The sequence below is a fragment of the Lygodium microphyllum genome, chromosome 12 (genome assembly GCF_053477565.2).
Source record: "Lygodium microphyllum isolate KBCC chromosome 12, Lygodium_microphyllum_v1.1.10, whole genome shotgun sequence".
Taxonomy (NCBI): domain Eukaryota; kingdom Viridiplantae; phylum Streptophyta; class Polypodiopsida; order Schizaeales; family Lygodiaceae; genus Lygodium; species Lygodium microphyllum.
This window is the reverse complement of record NC_141146.1, coordinates 88,857,257-88,877,133: the sequence shown is the minus strand read 5'-3', so window position 1 is coordinate 88,877,133 and position 19,877 is coordinate 88,857,257. Positions and strand designations below refer to the sequence as shown.

The window sequence follows — 19,877 nt, the reverse complement described above, 5'->3', positions numbered from 1 at the left end:
CCTTCTTTCTCCTTTGCCAACAACTTTGCTAGCACTATCAATGATTTCTACACCTGTCTTAGTGAACCTCATCTCATGGCCAATATTAGTTTATGGAAGCAACTGATAGAAGATTTCTCTTGATCTTTGGAATATACAACACATTTGAAATATTTTTGAGTTCACCATTTTGTAGCAACAAAGAAAATGTGCCAGCTTATGTTGACGGTATATTGGTGAATCATGCCATTGTGGATGTAGGATCCTTCGTTAACGACCCAATCATGGCCACCTTAAGCTAGCAGTCAAGATGAGGTTGAGGAGGGATTTGTAAGAGGAGAAGACGAAAACCCAATGAAGGTTCAAAGTAAATGGAAAGACCAATATCCACATGCCAATGTGAGTGCTTGGAAAATTATATTGGTTCAAGAGTGGAGGGTCACACCAAGGTGACAAACTTAAAACTGCTTTTGTGGACAATTGTCACTATACGAAGTTATCCCTTCAAAGGATAGGATCGAGAGATGGATAACAATCAATACAAATTGCATGGTTTGGGGCTTAATAAGACGAGCAAACATATATAGAATAATAGGAATAGAGTTTTGATGGGGAAAGAAAGGAAAGCTTGTGTTGCTTGCTGGGAGAGACCTTAAATGGCATTAGACAAGATAGTTTGGCTATAATTAGGGTTTTGAAAAAGCGCATGCATGGATTTAAAGTCGGATATAAGCGGCTGGGCAGTGGGCAGATGCTAAGGTTTTGAGGCTTAGGGCGTACTGATGTAAATATTCAAAGCTATTATTTTTTTGTTGTAATATAAAACTGGCATTGCCCCCCACCGCGGGCTAAGGGCTATGGTCAGGGTCTAACAGAGATTCAGAAAATTCGTACCTCTTGGATGATCGCAGTCTGCTGTCGGCGTATAAAGTCTCTTTTAACTGTTAATGTTGTAATCCTATTTTGGTATGAACGAATGAGGCTAGCTTTTCGAGTCGGCGCTTCTTCCTCCGCCTTTTTCGTCGGTGGTCCTCTCGTCGCAAAACACTCCTTGTCTGCGATCTCGCATCCGTCTCGAGCACTAGGGCTTCCAGAAACCCTAGCTCTGCGCGCCATGACCGAGAAAGGCTCAGTCTCTCTTCCTTCTCTTGGTTGCGTGGACGAGGTGAAGAATAAGAAGAAGAAGGAGGAGGATCAGGAGGGGCCAGGGAAGCCGCGGGACGAAGATGAGGACTACGAGTCGCTGAAACAGCGGATCGGTGAGCCCCCCGAGAAGCCACTCCCTGGCGATTGCTGCGGCAGTGGCTGCGTCAGATGCGTCTGGGATATCTATTTCGAGGAGCTTGAGGAATTCAACCAGCGCAAGGCTGCCATCATCGAATCTCACAAGAAACAGCAGTAGCAGCAGCAGCAATCTCCTCCTCCTCCTCCTGCTGCTACCGTAAGGTAGAGATTCTCTGTCTCTCTCCTTCTCTCCACCGCCACACATTTATATGATTCTTATTGCCGGCCCTTGTCATTGTGCCTTATTTCCTATTTCACAATTGTGCAATTACTTCCACCATATTCTTCATTGTCAAGTGGTTTGTAGCATTATCGTCTGCAAGTCCGTTGTTGTGTGTCTTGTTTCTTGTCATGGCCAAGTTATGTTTATCAAGACGTCAATAGCGCACCAATTTGGGGAAGTTATATGATGATGCCTGGATCAACGCCGTTATACAAAGCAGAGTATAAGATTGTGCCTTGTTCCTACTTCACAATTGGACAACTACTTCCATCATGGTCTTCATTGTTAAGATAATCGTTTGCAAGTCCGTTGTTGTGTGGCCTACCTCTCTTCATGGCCAATTTATGTATGAGTTGGCGACTTCTTACGTACATAGTAGGGTACACTTCTAAGACATACATACTTCATCTACATAACATACTTGATCTTCATAAGAGATACTATAGAATGCTTCAACGAGAACCTAGTTTTTTAGAGAAATTTAACAGTGTAGGTTTAAAAATTGAATAGGAATGAAAATTGCATTTTTGCCTAGAAGATTCATGAAAGATTAGAGGGTCTTAATGAGATTGGGGAAGGACATTGGGAAACATCTCAATTTGTCTTCAACTTTATGCATAGAAATCATTCGTTAATTACGAGTTAACTAAATATGTTGAAATACCGAAATGGCCAATCTAAAAACATGGGAAGGGGCAAGCAAATTGTAGGATAGTACAATGCATACAAATCATTTATCATAGTTGATTCACATGGAGGTGCAAAATGGAGTGGTGAATCCAAAGTTCCACCTCAAATGCCTCTAGGTAAAGTTGCATCAGCCAATGTTAGTGATTGAACACCTCCTCTCAAGCCCACAAAGGTCTATACTTATTTGAGTAGGCAAGGTGGCATAGGGTAGGTAGTTAAAGTTGTTGTAGATGGGATGATGCATGGATATGTGGATGGTAGTAGGTTCATTCTCACTTGTCATCTCGCATTTAATCGTCCAAGCAGTTCATTGAGCATTGGATTCAATTGGGTATTCATGTTGGCCACGAGTGCACATTACAACACCATTTGCTCAAAGGCCTTGAGCATGTCCTTACTTAGGTTGTTCGGAAGATTGTAGATGCTCACAATTGGTAATGGGTTAAATGTTTTTTCAAATGATTTCCATGCTGGAAGAACTAAGATTGGAATGCCTCTAAAGTATGCTTATGGTTCCATTAAGGTAGTTCCATTGTGGCAAGTAATATTGTTAAAGTTTTGCAAATGTGATAGTAGTAGTACTTGTACTAGCATTTCTTGAAGGTGTAAAATATTGAATGAATGAATAGTATTTCGAGTGTAAATGTATTGTTTTTTTTTTTTTTGAGAGAGAGAGACAGAGAGAGAGAGAGAGAGAGAGAGAGAGAGAGAGAGAGAGAGAGAGAGAGAGAGAGAGAGAGAGAGAGAGAGAGAAGAAGAAGAAGAAGAAGAAGAAGAAGAAGAAGAAGAAAGAAAGAAAGAAAGAAAGTTATATTAACGTCTATAAAGGCCAAATCAGCCTATCAAAACAAAATATATTCTATTTGAAAAGTCGAGGAATTTTCCATGTCCCAAAATAGTTGTCATCTAATGCTATGATTAACTAAATGAAAAATAAACAATAGACAATACGTAGCTCATGAGTACAAAATGATGTCTAAGCTAGATACAATGTGGAATTAATTAGGAGGCACTTTCATTTCAAGATATCTCTCATGGATCTGTCTAGCATAGAGAGGCTGAAGTAAGGAGGTCGGGTCTCTTGATGATGGTGTAGTATCCTCTAAATTTGCAGATGTTGCCTTCTATGAGGGTGTGGACTAGTTGGGTATGAATGATGGGCTTTGCATCTCTCTATGTGGCTGTGTTTAAGAAGGTCCTCATGGTGGGATTGAAACGTCTCCCTAGGATCCATCTTGTGTATGAGACATGACACAAGTCCAACTCGACATAAAAGGGATTGAACAGCAAACTTGTCTCCCAACCTTAGAGCCAAACATGCTCACCCTTAAGCTTGGGAGCTAGTAGCACTTCGGGCCACAACCACATTTCAAGGATTGGTGTCCCATACTACCATCCGATACCATTTCGATGTATGGATGCATTGGCCAACGAGTTAAGAGTCCAAGAGTGGTGATCACACAATGAATGTGCACAATAGGGCATTGAGTCCTATTTATAGGACTTGGTTGTCCTAAACTTGAAGGGTCCTTAGTGTATTCGCACTAAGTTACTTTGTTACCATTGTGACAAATGCTACTAGTGCTCTTTTAGATGTCTAGGGATGTAACACTTTCCCCTTATGAATGATATCCTAAGCAATACCCTCATGAATGAAGTGAGGAAAATGACTCTTTAATGAACATATTGACCCCTAAGTAGCCTCCATTTTTTGGCAGTTTTTCCAATTGACCAAATACTTGGGATATATGATTCAACGGGATCATTTAGTCCTAAGGTCAAGAACCAAATTGGATTCAAGTGGAACATAACAAGCAGTATCTTCAAGGTGCGGGAGCTCCTTAATCGAGACAATCTGTTCACCTTGTTATAGCCATTTTTTGAAATGACTCATGTGGAACATAGGATGAACTCAGATTTTTGAAGGTAGGTCTAACTCATAGGATATACTAATCTTCTTACTAATCTAGAAATGACTGTAATACCTCAAAGATAATTTATAGTATTGTTGGTAGTCATTAAATCGGAGTCCTTTGGGGCTTTAAGGTAAATCCACATGCCTTCTTGGAGCTCCCTAGGAGTATGATATTGATTAGCATAAAACATAGCATGATCTTCGTCCATTTTAATGCTTTCTCTCATAATCATCAACGTCTCTTGCATATCATGGCAGAAAGTTGACTACGGATTGCGTTTTCATCTCCGTTAGCTTTATGTCAATCGATGGTTTCGTCTCATAACCATATATAAGCATAAACGGACTATAACTAATAGTCAAATTCTTAGCACTATTATAAGCAAATTCAATTTGAGAATGGTAACGATCCCAACTAGATTGTTTATGGGAGATATATGCGTGAAGTACATCCTCCATCATTTGATTTGTCCATAGTTTGTCCACTGGTTTTAGGATGTTTTGAGGGTGACATGGACAATTAAATTTTCAATTTTTGGAAGACTATTTGCCAAAAATGACTAGTGAACTTAGGATCCCAGTCATTAACTATTTCATTGGGCAAACCATAAAGTCTATAAAGGTGTTAAACAAAGAGACCAATCAACTCATGGTTTTTCATGGTCATCTTTGTAGGAATGAATTGAGCCATTTTCGTCAATCAATCGATCACAATCCATAGTGCATCATGACCTCAATTCGTATGGAGCAATCCTACTATAAAATCCATAGAAATATTGCTTCATTTCTTATTAGATTTTTGCAAAGGATGCAACGTTCCCACCTATCTATGCTGTTTAGCTTTGTTAAGCTAACATTGCAAGCACTCACATACACAAGACTTAACCATAGTTGTAATATGTGGCCAATAAAAATAACGAGTAACCAAGGTCAAAGTCAAGTGTATACTAGGGTGTCCAATGCTTGGTGCACACTTTGTCTTATTTAAAAAGTAATCCATTTCGAATGGAATATCTTTTTGCCATATTTCTCAATAGTGAGTCTTTGGACCTTTGAACCACCTAAGCTTCTTGGACTCCTAGGTTCCTCTTGAACTAATTGCCAAACCTTACTAAAATAAAGATGATTTTGGAAATACTCTTTGAGAGAAAGAAATAAATTAGTTGAAATTTCAAATGAGGACAAGGCACTGACTTTAGTAATTCAACTAAGAGCATTAGCAATCATATTAGTTGCACCCTTTCAATAGGGAATTTCAGAGTTAACTTCGCCAATCTCGCCTTAGGATCATGGAGATCGGGTTGACTACATAGGTATTTTAGTAAGTGATGGTTTGTCTAAATAATAAATCGAGCATTGTACAAATAATCACACCATACTTTAAACACATGGATGATCATGAATTATTCCTTTTATTGGATAGTATAACTTGTTTAGGCATTAATGAGCTTACGGCTCTTGAATGTTACAGATTGGCCATCTTGATAAAGAACATCATCTAAAGTATAATCACTCATATTTGTATAAAAATCAAAAGATTTATTCGAATCGATAATTTGCAACATCATTGTAGTAGTAACAAGTCGTTTCAATGTTTGAAAATATTGGTTGAGCTTACTAGTCCAAACATGAGACTAATGTGTTTTTCCTTGCTTGAGATACCCTTAAGCAAACATGTTAAGAGTTCAACAATATAAGCATACCCTTAATGAATTTTTGAAAAAAACATGTAAAACCTAAAAAAGATTTTACTTGCTTTATGGTCTGCGAAATAGGCTAATCGAGTAGTATTTGTATATTTTTGGGATCAATTCGAATACCATTAATTGAGATGACATGACCAAGTATAACAACTCTGTGCAAAAGTATTTGCACTTAGATAGTTTAGCGAACAAATGCTCTCATTTTAAGAGCTGTAGGACAATATGTGAGTGTTTGGCATGTTTCTCCAATGACTTACTATAAATAAGGATATTGTCGAGAGAAACGACTATCCAATTTCCAAGATACATACAAAATAAATCATTCGTCATCTATTGCAAAGTTGTGAGAGCATTGGTTAATCCAAAAGGTAGGATAATAATTTGATAATGTACATATTGTATTCGAAATACAATTTTCACGACATGCTCTAAAGCTATCTGTATTTGATGATATTCGGACCTTAGATCAATTTTTGTGAAAGAGCACACATCAAAAGTCGAGCTATAATATCATCCATTCTTGGCAATGAATATTTATTCTTGATGATCACCTTATTGAAGTCTTTGTAATCGAGATTAAAGTGCATTATGCTATCTTTTTTTAAATGAGAAAGACAAGCATGTCACATGGAGACTTACTCGGCTCAATATTACCCTTAGCCAAATACTCCTAAAGTTATCTAGCTATCTCGTTCCTCTTTTAGGCTAAACCTATAAGGTTGCTGAGAGATGGGATGGCTACTAAGTGAAGTTTCAATTTTATGGTGTAAGGCTCTACTACGAGACGACATAAGTATTTCAGATTGCTTGGACGAAAAAACATCAGCATACTCATGTAATATTGGATCTAAATACTCACTTATATTTCAAGAACTCATATTAAGATTAGTATTAAAAGAAATTGATGACTAACAATTGGATCAAAAAAATATTGAGTAAACTTCATTGTTGAAATTATATGTACATTATTTTTTATAATCTTGGTGAACAAATATTTCTTAATCACACGAAAGTGGTTATCAAACTCAAAAGAAAGTACATGATTTTATAATTAATATACAAAAAGTATTTTTCAAAGAACCATAGCATTGCTACGAATGACATCCACATGGTCAAGGCTCATAAGTCAAAAATCCATGATTTGATGGTATTGTTCGATCAAACGATCCAAATCTGGCACCATCCAATCCTAGTGATTCATTGTAGAGCCCTTTGTATATTAGGCATGATAAGCTTGGTCATTGGATATCATGTGGAGTCATAGTCTTTGCATCAAGCAAGAAGAAATAATATTATAAGTAGGACTATCAAATAAAACGTCAATGTCTTGATTATTTATATGTCCTATGACCTTAAAAAGATCAAGCATGCTAATAGTAGTTTTATTAATGGGATTAATGTTACTATTACTAATATTAATAAAACATTCTTCAAACAAAATTTCAAAAGAAATACTTGGAGCCTCAATGACGACCCTTTGAGCCATCCTTGTTGTGAGTGACTTCATACTTGTCATTTATTTTTATATGCAACTCCGAGATTGATTGATGAGTTTTTGCTAGGAAAGATGACTTCTTTGACTTAAAGATTGAGCCAGCTGCATGGGAACTCCTAGTCGACCAACTACACCTACTTGCAACCAAAGTCTTGTTAAATTTTTTTGCATATCTATAGATGCCTTGAGCGAGTGAAGAGGATTGCAGAGCATCTCATTTTGATAGTTCGACGGTAATCCAAAGATGTATTGCATGTAAAGTAATGCTCGAGGGTTATCCAAGGCATTTGTTTTATGTAATAAATCTTTGAATTCTCGTAACTATTTATCCAATGTTGAAGGTAAAGACCCTTGTGCCTACGCCACCATGTATTCACTATACACACCTGTACACTTGTATATTACAAAGGGTGATCGTTTATCAAAATCACTATTTTTAATTCTTTCAGTAACTATAGAATAAAGGAAGGCCGGCCACACATTGTGATTGTTGGAGTTTCCATATTTTGTGTGTCTCTATCTTGCTCTCTTGCTCCATTCTCCATAGCTTGCATCTCTCTTGCTTCCCCTTGCTCATGTTTTCACTCGGACTTCACCCTTTAATTGGTATCAGAGCCAACCATTCGAGGAGCCTCTCCATCATTTGCTTCAGCTCGAATTTCAGGCTTCAACTTCAAGGTTTCATGGCAACTGCTCAATGAGGTAAGCATTAGTCTCATTCCTTGTTTGGTCATCCCTACCATTTTCGACATTAATCAAGGCCTTTCCCTCGAGTTCTTAAGCTCCAACAAGTGAGCCTTATGCTCAGTTACAACATACAAAGTCCTAAGAATAGCCCTTGCAATTTTTAGTGCATTTTTAGGGGGTTGTCCTATTGTTCCCCTCCTACCTTTTGGTTTTGCCCTCTTGCTCGGTGCTTGGCCCATGATTTGGGGGTCCTTTTGACTTCTTTTGGCTTCAATCTTAGCACCGGTTGGAGAGTTTTAGATTAACCATTGCTCTATTTGATATAGACATGATGTATACCTTGTGGACAACAAACAACAAATTCCATAATGCATGTTTAATGCTTCGAGGATACTATTTTATATCCAGATGGTATGGTTATGATTTGGGATGCTATTTGGATTGTTTAGAGCTTGATTACCTTAGTTTTGTAGATTTTATTGCTGCCATAATAGTTTGGACAACAAGCATACAACAATGAGCTCTATACTTTAAATGTCTATTGTTTTTATATGATATCTTAGGCATGCTATATGTCTATAGTGATATCTAGCATTGATGTATGAGATTGGATATGGTTGTGGAATGCTTTGGGACTTAAATGTGAGTTATATTTGATATCTTGGAGCGTTGGCTACTTGCTTTAGTTGCTTCAGTGATTGTCATTTTACGAGTTTAAAGACTTATTGGGTTTTATGCTCTTAGATATATTGGTTGACTTGATGAGCTGGATGCTGTCAAAAGTTAGCTCAAGAAGAGCTCTAAGATGAAAGACATGGGATATGTCTCATATATTCTTGGGATATGCATTACATGTGACCGCTCTCAGGGGCTCCTTTACTTGTTAACATGACTATATCTAGAAGGTCCTTGAGCGGTTTCATATGTAGGATGTTAAGCATGTTGACTGTCCTTTGCCTTCTCATGTGAAGGTGAGCCAGGTCGATTGTCTGTAGTAGTTTGATGAACAGAAGGCCGAGATGACCAAGATTCCTTATGCATCCACAATGGGCAGTTTGATGTATGCCATGATAGCCACTCATCCTGACATAGCTTTTGCAATGGGAGCTGTGGCACGCTATATGGCTACACCTAGCAAGCAACATTGCGATGCTGTCTCAAGGGTATCATGAGATATTTGAAGGGCATAGTAAATATGTGCACATGTTATGGTGGTCAGGATACAAGAGTCATGGGGTACATTGACTTTGATTATATAGGACATGCAGAGAGTATGAAATCTACCTCTGGCTATGTGTTTACCCTTGTTGGGGGTGTTGTTTCTTGGATATCGAGGGCATAGAAATGCATGGTTCTCTCTACTACAAAGGCCAAGTATATTGCAGCACTGAGGTTTGCAAGGAGGCTCTCTGGTTAGGTGGTTTGGTGGTAGACCTTGGTATGATTGACATGGTTCCTACATTGCATTCAGATTCTATGAGTGCTATCTAGTTAGCCAAGAATTTGGTCTTTCATTGCGAAGATGAATGTAATATTTCAAGGCAATAAAAGTTAGTTAGTTAGTTCAAAAGTTAGTTAGTCAATTAATAAGTTAGTAAGGTTGCTAACTAAAGTTTAAAAAAAAACCAACGTAAATAACTAACTAATATTAAAAATAAATAAATACATAAATAAATAAATAAAATCAAGAGTCGTAACTCGATATTTTTTATGAATTAACAAGGACCGTAGCCACTCTTTATGCAAGTTACAAAGTGAACAAGAGAGATGAGTTATATTAATCACTAATGTTAATGTGTATAGTAAGGATGGTCTAAAAATATTAGATTTTTGGACAAGACTAGAATATTTTAGATATTATTCTTTTAGAAAAAAAAGAGGTATGGAGATTTCTAGAACTGGATGTCATTTAAAAGAAAAGACAAGTGATGTATTAGTTAGTTTGAAGATTTTATTTAAAAAAAAGAAAAGAGAGATTAACGAAATTGCGCGCGCCACGATCGCAGTCTACAGATAGAAAACAACACTTCAAACGGAGAAAATGAGTGAACTTAGAGCTTTCTAATCAAGTGTATTGGGGTTTTACCCCCCTTTCGAAGCCAATGGAACCATCAGATTTATGATCTGAGCTTCAGATCACTAATCTTTTTAAGATCCCCCTCCATAAAGAGCTCCTATTCTCAGCCATAATCCTTCTTTTCCAATTCACTATAAATAAGAGGCATGGGGGGCAGTTAGGAAGACATAAGGAGATCCCGAGAGGCTGCGAGAGAGAGGTGGAGAAAGAGAGGTAGAAGGATACCCCTTCAAGAGGTTGTGGGAAGAAGCTAGAGAGAGAGAGAGAGAGAGAGAGAGAGAGAGAGAGAGAGAGAGAGAGAGAGAGAGAGAGAGAGAGAGAGAGAGTTAGCTCAATTCCCTTGTCTCGATCTTTAATTAAGCCATATTCTATTACGCTCTCTCATCTCAAATCTACTCCACCTTCCATATCTCTCCAACCACTCGTGGATGATGGCTCCAAAGCGACGAAGTGGAAAAACCATAGGGACCAACGCAACCGGTCAAGCAACGGGTATTGCCAATGATGGTATGGGAGTGCTTGAGGTTGCGGGAGTTGCCATTACCAACGGAATATCGGGTGTGGCTAATGCAAGCATGAGTAAAGACAAAATTCCTAATGTCGTTATGCTACCAAACCAGGTTATTTATTACTAGATTATTATTTTGCTATATAAGATAATTACATAAGATATTAGCTTCCATATTCTTTACTTACACAAATTGATAACTCATCTAGAAAACATATTAGTACAAGCATAAACAATTAATCGCTATGATTTGCAGTTAGATTAATTGAGATTCTAAGTCATAGAATCATGTTAGAATTAATTGCCAAAGGTTATTGTATATATGTCTTTATGCGCATTCGATATAGTTATGGTCAAATGCGACAAGGTTGAGAGTTGACTAGAGATGGTTATAGAAACTGATTGTTTATTTAAGAGTCCTATAGGTCATCTCATTGAGTTATTGGTACAATATATTTCTTTAAGGAATTTCACTTATGTTGGGTACGATAGCCCAAACGTGAAATTCATGCCTTGCTTAACATGTTATAAGAGATGTACACAACAGTTCTTTATGGGGAGGAGAATCCTCATTAGAATGTAAGGTTACCTTAGTATAAGGTCTACCTTGGCTATGTGAAGCTGTGAATTGCATGATGGGGTGATTGTCATTGTATCATTTGATATACATTTGAAAGGATTGTTTGTGTTTGCTAGAATTTAGATCTCTGATTGAAATTAGTGTCAAACAGAATAAAAGGAAGGATATCACTAGGCTACCCCTAAGCTAGCGGGGATACCCTACTCTAAGGGGGTCATGATTATTGCTATGAGAGGCTTGGACTGGCTTTGTAGACGAAAGGTCTGTCAGTAGGGATGGTCTCGGACAGTAGGAAATGTAGGTGCCAGAGGGGGCTCTGGCTGTAAATCCTGCATTGTTTCCAAAATCTGACGAGCCCCTTCGTGACCCCGGATGGGATCCTGGAACCCTAAATACTAGTTATGAGGGTGGAATCTTGGTGGACAGAATATCCTTATGAAATTCTGTGTATCTTCCGTTGGGACGGAAAGATGGAAATTGTAATAAGCTTCCAATATAATAAAGAAGTTTGCTTTAATGTTCGAATTGTATGCGTGTCGATGAGATAAATTATGTGAAGAAACCTGTGACTTAATGGACTAATTAAGGAAGTTGGTTGTATACATTCCAATAAATGTGCTATAGGTAATTAAAAAACTAAAGATGACCCATCATCAAAGGAAAGCGCGTGGGCGTCACCCCTGACAGGTCTGTCCAATGGTAGGGTGGTCCCGGTTAGCTGGGAGCTTTTCTAAATCGGCAATAGAAATAGGAAGATGATAAATTGACCAAGTAGTCGCTAGGTAGAACCAACTTGCATTGTTTTAGGGGGCCGGAATGAGATTTTGCCTTATGGTGGACAAGAGGTTTGACGTACCGCACTCCCCTCTGTCTCCCATTCTCTTTGAACCAAGTGCAATGGCAAGTTTGCTTTAGATCGAGTAATTGTGAGAAAGTGGGACTCGAAATTACTGATGCTAGCTGGCTACTAGGAGACCTATTCAATTTTAGGAACCCAAAACTTCAGGTCGATTCTAGTGGGTTCGGTCAGAACTCTCCTATTGCAAAGTACAAGGGAGCACCGGGCGGCATCATTTTCGGAAAACCTACTAATGGACTACTAAAAGGTGTGCCGTGGATTGAGACTAGCGGACATCTCATAGTTGGTATCAGAGCGCACGTTAGTATAGATTACGACGTAAGCTTAAGAAAAATATTTTTTCCAAGCATAATTTAGGACATGTTTCCTTCTCTTTATTAATGTATGTTTTTGAATTATGGCAGAGTAACGAATCTTGAAAACGATTCTTAATCTTTCGAGTAATGTTTATGTCAGCTATGCATTCATCCAGTTTTTCTTGGAGAATTCAGATGATACGGGTACTAGATCAGTTGTACAATCCCTCGCCTCCATATCGTGAAAGACGGTGGATGATTAGTGGAGGACATTCCTATATCGATGCAAGCCACCTAGATTATCTTCAAAATAATCTGAAAAGGGTAAAATGGATTGAAGATCTTAAAGTTGTCAAGATCTATCTATTTCATGAGGCCAGTGTAAACTCAACCCTGTATACTAGAGGTAAGAAGATCAAACTAAATCAGTATATCTACGAGGAAGTTACGAAGATCCTTCCGGCTAGCAGAATAAAAGTCATAGGTCGTTCTAGCTGCCACAACTACAAAAAAGATGGATTTTCTAAACTCCCTAAAAAATATAGATTCCTAGATATCTACTCTCCGAAACCAAGTTACTTAATAAAGAATGTATTAGAGTGTCATACTTAGATTGTAGTAGGGGAATTCTTTTTTGAAAGAAAATAAGATGAGCATGCAAGCCATCCGAATAATGTATTTCTTTCCATTTGATTACCTTGTACATCCGTTGTAATAAAAGATTGATTGATACTTTATTAATCAAAGAAATAATGCAACCTTATTTTTCCTTGAAACCTCCGAAATTGCAATTTAACTTTAGCAAAGGGAAGAGAGTTTTATTTGAGAGTTGTTTCAATAAACTAAGCGAGAGATAATTTGAGTATTGAACTTTATTATTGATGCTATATAAACTCGTAAAATTTAACTTGCAAATTGCTGAGAAATTCTCAGAATCTTGCAACCACAATAACTCCCAATGAAGCTCAAGAGAAAATGAATCTTTTGAAGCAAGTTAAACCTCCAGAGTTTGACGGGAAAGGCGAAAATGTGGAAGTCGATGCAGAGATTTGGATCGAATCTATAGAAGATTATTTTACTGCTGTTGGAACTATCCCAGCCAACCAAGCCATGATAGCTAAGCTTAAATTAATTGGTGAAGCTCGACTTTGGTGGAAGCAGTGGTGCCGAGATCAAGGTATCCTTGAAAATACCATTACTTGGGATTTGCTGAAAGAAGCTGTAAGAGGAAGTCATTTACCTCTAGCTTATCGCACCCAAAAGATGAATGAGTTCTTCAATTTGAAGCAAATGGGACTGACCTTGGAAGCATACTACTCCCAAGTTTGTTTCTCTTCTTAAATATGCACCCCCCATTGATACTGTTCAACAAGTATCCAAGTTCTGCAATGGGCTAAATTATCCTCTGAACACTTGTTTGGAATCAATGCGCTCCATAGACCTCCAGGATTCTTTGATTCGAGCTGCTCCTATTGTGCAGGAAGTACAATCAAAGCCTAACAACAATAAGTTCTAGAGCTACATTAACCAAAACAAAGGAGGATTCAAAGATCAAGAAAAAAGAACCCAAGGCTAATTTTCCCAAGGACACAAGAAAAAGGAAAAATCCAACTCAGTTGGAAAATTTATTCCTACCCAAGGAAACAGGGATGGTCTTAGATGCTTCCACTGTAATGAGACAAGACATTTTAGGAGAGATTGTCCAAAGCTTGTTAGAAACCATTACCAAGGCCGATTTCGAGGTCAAGGCAGAGCTGCCCAAGGCCGTGGTCAAGTAGCTATGGCAAGAGAAAGAATGTCAAATATTACCCTAAAAGAGATTAATAAGGAGGAAGACCCTACTATGGAAAAAGATATTGAAAGAGCAACTGTTCATGCTACATTCCACAGGAAAGGACCAAATCGTCAATATTCGGTAATACAGACACCGGTGAGCCACTAAGGTAAATCATTTAAAGTTTTGATTGACTGTGGAAGTACACACATTTATTTCACCCAAGTGTAATGAGAAGATAGGAATATATACAGTAAATGCATCAAAGCTGCTTGTGGAATTAGCAAATGGAAAGGAAGTACTTTCTACACAACAAACTGCCAAGGTAGAGTTTAACCTAGGAGAAAACCTTTCAAGTATGAGGTTCAGAGTAATGAGAGCCTATGAATGTTTACTAGGAATGGATTGGCTAATTCCCAATGACGCTCATATCCATTGTGCAAAAGATCAAGTCACATTTCAGGATTTGAATGGTGAAATAGCAACTACATAAGGTGAAACAGGGGAACCTAAAGTTCAATTAGCAAAAGCTTCTTGAATTGTGAAAGGCTTGAAGAAGGGATTACCTGTTTACTTGATCAAGCTTAATAAGATAAATCAAGATGGTCAAGTAGAAGAACCATCCTGGTTAAAAGAGTACATTGACATATTTCTTGAAGAGCTAACTGAGTTACCTCCAAAAAGAGAAGTTGATCATGAGATCAAACTTGTTCCAGGAGTCACTCCAGTGGCAAAGAGACCTTACAAAATGTCTATTCCTGAAGCCATCAAACTAAAATAGCAACTCAACCAACTTCTAGAACAAGGATATATCTGGCTAAGTAGTTCACCATGGGGAGCCCCAATATTATTCCAAAAGAAGAAAGATGGAACTCTTAGTCTTTGTATCGACTACCGAGGGCTAAACCAGGTAACAATAAAGAATAAGTACCCAATTCCGAGGATAGATGAGCTTCTTGATCATCTACAAGGAGTAAAGATCTTTTCTAAGATTGATCTTCAGTCAGGATATTATTAGATTAGAGTCAAGAATGAAGATATTCCAAAGACCGCCTTTAATACAAGATATGGTCATTTCGAATTCATTGTGATGTCATTTGGGTTAACAAATGCTCTAGCTATCTTCAATAGGTTAATACAAGACATTTTTAGACATCATCTTGATGATTTTGTTCTTGTATTCTTTGATGACGTCCTAACTTATTCTAAGGAGGAAGAAAATCGTGAACCACATCTTCGCACTGTCCTAGAGACAATGAGAACACACAAGTTATATGCCAAGAAGAAGAAGTGTGCCTTCTTCAAAAGGAAGATTGAATACTTGGGATTCATAGTGTCTGCTGAAGATATATCAGTAGATCCTACCAAGGTCAAGGATGTTCAAGATTGGCCACCCCTAACCACTATCAAGGAAGTGAGAAGTTTTCTAGGTCTAAAAGGATGGTATAGGGTATTCATCAGAAACTATGCTCAAATTGCAGCACCTCTTACAAACTTACTTAAGAAGTAAGTTGCCATTAATTGGACGCCAATCGAACAGTCTAGCTTTGAGCAACTAAAGCATAGTTTGGTAACTGCTCTTATCTTAAGGTTACCTGACTTAAGGAAGGAATTTGAAGTTGTCACCGATGCAAGCTCTCTTGCATTGGGATGTGTACTAATGCAGGAAGGACATCATGTAGCTTACTCTTCAAGAAAATTGAAAATCCATGAGCAAAAATATGCTACTCACGACCTGGAGTTGGTAGCTGTGATTCATGCTCTCAAATTATGGAGACATTACTTGCTTGGAAATACGTTTTCCTTAGTCACAGATCATAAAAGTCTTAGATGAATTTTTACTCAGCCTGATCTTAATATGAGGCAAGACGTTGGATCGAGATTCTACAGGAGTATGACTTTGAAATTAAGTTCAGACCCGGTAAAGAAAATGTAGTAGCAGATGCTCTTAGCTGTAAAGCCTTCATTAATGCTCTTATCACTGAAGAACCATCTAGGGCAGGAACTCTAGCTACAATAGTATCAATGCCAACTAATCCTATCATCTAGTTGACCAAAGATGAAGCAAATAAGGACCTAGACTATTAATAAAATTTTTGGGAAGTTCAGAATAAGAAACAAGATCCCAAACTCAAGACTAAGTTCTCTATAGATGAAAACGAAAGACTTGTTTATTTCAGAATGAGATTATGCATTCCTTCAAGTTAGACTCTCAAGAGAAGGATACTTTGGGAAGCACATGATTCTCCTTCTTCAGGACACCCTGGGAATGCAAAAATCCTTAATGATGTCAGTAAAAGTTATTACTGGCAAAAACTCAAGGGTGATGTACTTAAGTATGTCATTGAATGTCTAAATTGCCAAAGGGTAAAATTTGAACGTGTCAAGTTACCAGGAAAACTCCACCCACTTGACATTCCCTAAATGAAATGGAAATTTATTAGCATGGACTTTGTAGTTGGGTTACCTTCTATACAAGGAGGATATAACTCAATAATGGTGATAGTAGATATGCTAACAAAGGTCACTCATCTTATTCCAACAAAAACCAATTACAAAGCTTCAGATATTGCTAGAATTTTTGTAAAAGAGATTTTCAGGTTACATGGGTTACCTTAAAAGATAATCAGTGATCATGATTCTCTTTTCATGTCACACTTCTGGAAGAGTTTATTTGAAGCCATTGGAATGCAACTTTACTTCAGTATTGCTTATCATCCACAAATTGATGGGCAGGCAAAACGAGTTAATCAAGTAATTGAGGATATTCTGCGTGAATATTGCAGCAATGAACCTAAAAGGTGGATTCAGTATCTATTCTTAGTGGAATTTGCCTATAATGCCTTATATCATCGAAGTATTCAGATGGTTCCATTTCAGGCACTATACGGTCAAGATTGTCATATGTCACTTAATTTTTTCGATCTTGCTCTAAGAGTAGAAGCTTTGAGAAAAATGCTAGAAGAAATGGATGATCAAATCAAGATTATCAGACATGATATTCAAGCTGCCAAGGACCGACAAAAGGTGTACGCTGATCTAAAAAGGCAAGAACGAATCTTCAAAGAGAGAGACATGGTCTTCATCCGTGTCCATCCAAAAAAGAGTTATTTGTCTTTAGGAGAATTTAAGAAGCTAAGTCCAAGATATTGTGGACCCTATAAGATTCTCAAGTGCTCAGGACCAAGCGCTTACAAGATACAACTCCCTACGAATATAAAAATCCACAATGTATTTCATGTTAGCTTATTGAAAGCATATATAGCTAACCCTAACTATATCCTTGATGATCAACAAGTTGTAATACCTAGCCAAGGAGTTCTTGAGCTACAATTTGACAGAGTAATTGATGTAAGGGAGAGAAAATTGAGGAGTAGAATCCTTAGAAAATACATTGTTCAGTGGAAGGATTACCTTGAACAAGATGCTTCATCGAAGATGAGGGTGCTCTTCATCAACAGTATCCACCGTTTCTCTTGAGATGAGGACATCTCAATTTCTCTAAGGGAAGAAGGATGTAATATTTCAAGGCAATAAAAGTTAGTTGGTTAGTTCAAAAGTTAGTTAGTCAATTAATAAGTTAGTAAGGTTACTAGCTACAGTTTTTTTAAAAAAATTAACTAACGTTAATAACTAACTAACATTAAAAATAAATAAATAAATAAAATCGAGAGTCGTAACTTGATATTTTTTATGAATTAACAAGGACCGCAACCATCCTTCATGAAAGTTACAACGTGAATAAGAGAGATGAGCTATATTAATCACTAATGTTAATGTGTATAGTAAGGATGGTCTAAAAATATTAGATTTTTGGACAAGACTAGAATATTTTAGATATTATTCTTTTAGAAAAAAAAGATATATGGAGATTTCTAGAAGTTGATGTCATTTAAAAGAAAATACAAGTGATGTGTTATTTAGTTTGAAGTTTTTATTTAAAAAAAGAAAAAGAAAAAAAGAAGAAAAAAATTGGTGAAATCACGCGCGTTGCGATCGCACTCTACAGACAGAAAACAACACTTCAAACAGAGAAAAGAAGAAGGAGTGAACTGAGAGCTTTCTAAGCAAGTATCTCAGAGTTTTACTCCTCTTTCGGAGCCATAGAACCATCAGATTTATGATCTGAGTATCAGATCACTAATCTTTCCAAGATCTCCCTCCACAAATAGCTCCTCTTCTTAGCCAGAACCCTTCTTCTCTAATTCACTATAAATAAGAGGCATGGGGGGCAATTAGGGAGACATAAGGAGGCCTCGAGAGACTGCGAGAGAGAGATAGAGAAAGAGGTAGAAGGATATCCCTTTAAGAGACTGCGAGAAGAAGCTAGAGAGAGAGAGAGAGAGAGAGAGAGAGAGAGAGAGAGAGAGAGAGAGAGAGAGAGAGAGAGAGAGAGAGAGAACGAGAGTTAGCTCAATTTCCTTGTCTTGATCTTTAACTAAGTCATATTCTCTTATGCTCTCTCATCTCAAATCTATTCCAGGTTTCTTATCTCTCCAACCACTCGTGGACGATGGCTCCAAAGTGACGAAGTGGAAAAACCATGGGGACAAACGCAACTGGTCAAGCAACGGGTATTGCCAATGATATGGGAGTGCCCGAGGTTGCCAGAGTTGCCACTACCAAGGGAACATTGGGTGTGGCTAATGCAAGCTCGAGTAAAGACGCAATTTCTAATGTCATCATGCTGCCAAACTAGATTATTCATTACTAGATTATTATTTTGCTATATAAGATAATTACATAAGATATTAGCTTTCATATTCTTCACTTACACAAATTGATAACTCATCTAAAAACCATATTAGTACAAGCATAAACAATTAATCGCTATGATTTGTAGCTAGATTAATTGAGATTCTAAGTCATAGAATCATGTTAGAATTAATTGCCAAAGGTTATTGTACATATGTCTTTATGCGCATTCGATATAGTTATGGTCAAATGTGACAAGGTTAATAGTTGACTAGAGATGGTTATAGAAATTGATTGTCTATTTAAGAATCCTATAGGTCATCTCATTGAGTTATTGGCACAATATATTTCTTTAAGGAATTTTGCTTATATTGGATTAGATAGCCCAAACGGAAAATTCACGCCTTGCTTAACATGTTATAAGAGATGTATCCAACACTTCTTTATGGGGAGGAGAATCCTCATTAGAATGTAAGGTTACCTTAGGATAAGGTCTACCGTGGCTATGTGAAGCTGTGAATTGCATGATGGGGTGATTGCCATTGCATCATTTGATATACATTTGAAAGGATTGTTTGTATTTGCTAGAATCTAGATCTCTGATTGAAATTATTATCAAATAGAATAAAAGGAAGGATCGCGTTAGGCTACTCCCAAGCTAGCGGTGAGACCCTACTCCAAGGGGGTCATGATTATTACTACGAGAGGCTTGGACCGGCTTCATAGGCAAGAGGTCTGTTAGTAGAGATAGTCTCGGACAGTAGGAAATATAGGTGCCAGAGGGGGCTGTGGCTGTAAATCCTGCATTGTTCCCTGAATCTGACAAGCCCTTTCATGACTCACGATGGGATCTTGGAACCCTAAATACTAGATATGAGGGTGGAATCTTGGTGGACAAAATATCCTTATGGAATTCTGTGCATCTTCCGTTAGGACGAAAAGATGAAAATTGTAATAAGCTTCTAATATAATAAAGAGGTTTGCTTTACTGTTCGAATTGTATGCGTGTCAGTGAGATAAATTATGTGAAGGAACCCGTGACTTAATAGACTAATTAAGGAAGTTGGTTGTATATGTTCTAATAAATGTGCTGTAGGTAATTAAAAAACTAA

At 37.5% G+C, this 19,877-nt stretch overlaps 1 protein-coding gene across 1 annotated transcript; it reads left to right on the top strand.

Annotated features, from left to right (window-relative positions):
- Nucleotides 1–826: 826 nt before the first annotated feature.
- LOC148028013 (oxidoreductase-like protein, amino-terminal protein) lies at nt 827–18,784 on the top strand. Its single transcript, XM_087688983.1, has 2 exons — nt 827–1,425; nt 18,554–18,784. The coding sequence occupies exon 1, from the start codon at nt 881–883 to the stop codon at nt 1,379–1,381; it is 501 nt and encodes a 166-aa protein (XP_087545109.1). The 5' UTR covers nt 827–880; the 3' UTR covers nt 1,382–1,425; nt 18,554–18,784.
- Nucleotides 18,785–19,877: the final 1,093 nt, after the last annotated feature.

Bases quoted from the DNA above. Each gene is read 5' to 3' on its own strand.
- LOC148028013 (XM_087688983.1), top strand. From the start codon at position 881: ATGATCGCAGTCTGCTGTCGGCGTATAAAGTCTCTTTTAACTGTTAAT.